Below are 4,570 nucleotides of genomic sequence, written 5' to 3'. Positions count from 1 at the left end.
CAACTCTGGAATATTATGTACGACGGCTTTTTGAGGCTAAAGGTTTCCAAGACTAAACTAGTGACATATGCGGACGACGTAGCCGTAATGATCGTCGCAACACCTCAAATGAAATACGCCATTTGTTCAACGTGACTTTTGAGATAGTAAATCGCTGGATGGATGCTGTTAATTTCAACTAGCTAAACAGAAGACGAAAGCAGTATTCAACACTAGCAGAAAAATCATAGAGACTATAAAGTTGAAAGCCGGTGAACAAGCAATATATCACAACCTTATATTCAATACTTGGGAGTGATTCTTGATGCCATTTGAATTTTAAAGAGCAAGTACAACAAGTAAGTGACAAAGCATCAGTAGTGAGTTCCTGTTCTGGCACGATTGATGCCTTATATCGATAGACCAAAGTAGAGCTGAAGTCTTATACTTTCATCAGTGGTTGCCTCGGTGCTCACTTATGGAGTACCTATTTGGGAAGACGCACTAGAGTTCTAACAAGCATGGACAGAAGGACAGGAGGACAGAAAAGTTGCATACCGTCTGAGTACCTCACGAGTGATATGCGGATTCCGCACAATATTTTGCCTCTTAGAGTCCTAGCTGAGGAAAGACGAAAAACACTAAGCGCAAGGATCTCAAACCAAGGATCTCAAACCAGCATAAGACGTTGGCAGCTACAGTGGGCTGCAGAAAAGGGTAGTTGGACGCACACCGTTTTATACCTAAGATTAACGTTTGACTGAACGGGAGGCTTTAAGAAGTCAACTACTATCTAACGCAGATGCTGTCTGAACACGACTGCTTTTGGGCTTATCTTCATCGCTATAAGCATGATTATTCTCCAGGGTGTCCAGTTTGCAGAGGAGTTAATGAAAATTTTCTTTGAGTGTTCGCGCTTTAGTCCACAGCGAAATGAACAGGTAACAATCCCAAAGCAGAGATTTCGACCAGAAACACTAATGGAAGCAATGCTTACATCAGAAGTAGCCCGCAGCGCCAGTAGTACTACTAGTAAAAGAGCGAGTGAAAGATGTATGACATCTTAGGTATCAGAATAAGAAGCAATTAAGATCTAGATCCTCCCTTCACGAAGTAATGATTAACGGTGGTTCCCGGGGGGGGGGGGGGGGGGGTTAGTTAACAAGGCCTGTATTAACAATGTTGATTGACATATCCAGACAACTTGCGTCTATTGAATACATAAACGTATTGTCTTTGCAATACAAAAGAAAAAACACACACACATCATTATTTTCTGGGGTATGCCAAAATGTTCAGAACCTCTGAACACTGAAGATATGCAAAATCTTTTACTTTCGATTTTTGAACAATTACAATAACTTACTCCATGGTTAGTTGAAAATACAGAAAGTTACAAACATCATTTCTTGTTTATTTTGTATTTCAAAACGAGCAAAGAAAAAATGCTTGAAAAATTGGGAAAAAAAATGTTTTAATTAATCTACGTTATAGTTGTAGTTTAGATATCCATGTTATTTTTCAGAAGTAAATAAGCCGAATCACAATAATTATCCTATCTTCTCATCGTATTACGACAGTAAGCCATCAGTTGATAATATTAAAAACTATTTCCATAAGACACATACATCGCATATTCAAGAGCCATTTAAGCACGGGGACATCGATATAAAAGAAAACAAGTAAGTGATAATGATATATATATATATATATATATATATATTATATACATGCATACATATTTATATATACCTATATATAACAAAATTTGCATCGGTTGTTAAAATCGTCATTCGATAGGCCAATCAAACAAAAATACCTCACCATTTTGAATTCATGGTTGCGAACTATTTGAATTGCAGATTACAGAGACTAACTTATTATTTTTACTTATTATTATATCTTGTAATTGAAACATTTAGCTATAATGATCTCACAATCGTGCTTTTACAAGACTTTTTATTTGATTAATTCTATTGTTATTTTATATCAAACATTTTTAGTTTTATAGCTGCGTTATTAATTAAAAGAAAACATTTACAACAAACACGTTCAATTGCTGGCTAGAGTGAACAAACAAGTTTTAGAACAGAATCGAAAAGTGAATTATGATAGTGACATGAGAAAACCGCGAAAATTTTAAAGACTTTCGAAAATAACTACTTTTTCTAGTACAATGTTATTGATATTGAAGAAAAAACTGTATTATACATTCTCTGACTTGAAACCTTTTCTGGCTATTGTTTCTTCAGTAAAATTTATTGAAATGACAATATGCAATTCATTGCAATATGCATGAATGACCAAAAAAATCCACCATATATATATATTGTAATAATTTATTTACAGGGCTGCAATATGGAAAGATATTAGTCATATTTTAACGGCTTTAGTGCCCATAGGAATATTAATTTCAGCGCTAAAACCAAATGTACTACGGGTTGACTCAAATTCGACTAATATGAGGTAACATTAGATTTTATATTTAACATGGAAATTTGTTTATTTCAGTGTTTACGAAAAAACATATGATGTAAGTAAAATTTTAATCTTGTGTTTTAAGAGAATTTTAACAATCCATGTATAGTTATAATTTTTCAATTGTTATAATTCTGAAAAAAGTTAATTTGTAGAAAAAATGTTTGAGAATTTATTAATATAATCAAAATATTTCGACAATTGAAAGCAATAATTAAAATCTTCTTTTTAACAAATAATTTCATAGACTAGATAATATTTAATACGCCACATGAAACCATAGATTCTCCATGTAATTATTTATTTCGTATCTCCGAAACTGAAGGGCATATTTTTACCAAAAACTAATAAGTAGGTTTCCTCAACAATACGAATTGACTGTTTTTCAAACAGAGCGGTCGATCCGTGTTCTGAAAATCGTCTACGAACATTAGTATCTGAGTCAAAGAGAAATATTTAATGCTTGAGATTCTAGTCAAATAAGCCTGTTACAGTATCAGTGTTACTACTTGGCCGTCTTTGCCTTAATATGAATTTATTATGTATATAACCAGATACTAAATTTAAAAAATTGTTGTATTAAAAATTGTACTACTGTAAAGATGCTCATCACTATTTTACGAAGTATGATCCTCAAAAAACCAATTATAATATTACCATAAATTTTGCAGAATATTAATTATGTTAGTATTGTAATAAATTTATATACCAACTATTTCTCAGCTTGAACAACGAATTTTTAATCTAAAGTAATTGTATTGTTTTTTAATCACAATTAGTAACAAATGCAGAGAAATTCGAAAATAAAGATTTATTAGATTTGTGTTTAGTATAAATATGTTTTTGCAGACCTACTATAATGCCCACAATGATGCCACTGCGATACAGATACATTGAACAGTTCGTCAATAGTTTCAAAAATGAAAATTTCGAAAAAGATTTTACAAAATCTTTCAAAAATAAATCTGCGTGCGAGTTGTATGAGCTCTGTATCTTGGCCACAAGCGATTCCGATACCAAATTTGATGACGGCCAAAAAATAATTTACAGACAATTGCTCAGGGCTGTGAAAAGGTAAAAAGAAATTTAAGAGCTTTATATATTATGAATAATTGCAGATTATTGTGAAAACTATATATATATATATATATATATATATATATATATATATATATATATATATAGAGAGAGAGAGAGAGAGAGAGAGAGAGAGAGAGAGAGAGAGAGAGAGAGAGTCGACAAAGGAAATTGGAGGTTACTTATGTGTTCTGTGAGCATTGTTTTATTCTGATTTTTATTTTTTAATTATTTCTGTGTGTAATTTTCTTAAGATTTGTGATACTAATACGAGGGTGTTCTTTAAAAATTTCCTATGAGACAATAGTATAGCATGATCTATTAAGTTAAATAATAGTAATGGATCACAATACACCACATTAATATCTTTAACGAAAAAAGTTTGGGAACCTCTTTGAATGATATAATGCAAATATTAGATTGTCAAATTTTAGTATTGAAATATGACTTCAAAAAACCATTAAATTCAAATAAATTTGAATTGATTTCAAATTATCCGTTACAACTTGTTCTTACTAATCAATCAATTAGTAACGGATAACACATAATGCTACGTATTTTAGATTTGCATACTTATATATGAGTATAAATACTATAATTTTTTTAGTACTCCTGTACAGACTTTAGAGATGTTGGGTCTAAAAGAACTTTTCGATACCATCAAAAACAACAGTTGTAATAAATACCAGTGCAATCAGTATCAGATAAATAAGAGTTAAAATAAAAGATGGCAAGGTAAGGTAAACACTATTGACAATTTAAATTTTATATATAATATTAAAATAAATGTAAAAAAATTTATGAACTGTTTGTTGTAATGATATTTAATGTTAAAGTATCTAAATACTTGTACATTAATATTAATTTATTATTGAACTAATAAATAATTATTATTAAATGTTTTAATTATTCATTATTTATTTGCTGTCCATGCCCTAACTAACAATTGATATCAATAGTTTCAAAATTAAATGTATTTAGTGGGGCATATTGAATATATTTAGTGGTGCCTTAAGACAAATTGCTCGAACTTAAT

The 4,570-nt window shown here is 30.7% G+C and overlaps 1 protein-coding gene across 1 annotated transcript; it reads left to right on the top strand.

Annotated features, from left to right (window-relative positions):
* Window positions 1-2,330: 2,330 nt before the first annotated feature.
* On the top strand, window positions 2,331-4,269 carry LOC113372341. Its single transcript, XM_026612673.1, has 3 exons — window positions 2,331-2,445; window positions 3,307-3,531; window positions 4,142-4,269. The coding sequence occupies exons 1-3, from the start codon at window positions 2,441-2,443 to the stop codon at window positions 4,251-4,253; spliced, it is 342 nt and encodes a 113-aa protein (XP_026468458.1). The 5' UTR covers window positions 2,331-2,440; the 3' UTR covers window positions 4,254-4,269.
* Window positions 4,270-4,570: the final 301 nt, after the last annotated feature.

This window comes from Ctenocephalides felis, unplaced genomic scaffold (assembly GCF_003426905.1).
Source record: "Ctenocephalides felis isolate EL2017-DRISC unplaced genomic scaffold, ASM342690v1 CF-g0.4_SCAFFOLD_00845, whole genome shotgun sequence".
NCBI classification, from domain to species: Eukaryota; Metazoa; Arthropoda; class Insecta; order Siphonaptera; family Pulicidae; genus Ctenocephalides; species Ctenocephalides felis.
The sequence above is the reverse complement of the archived record's forward strand: the minus strand, read 5'-3'. Positions and strand labels throughout refer to the sequence as shown.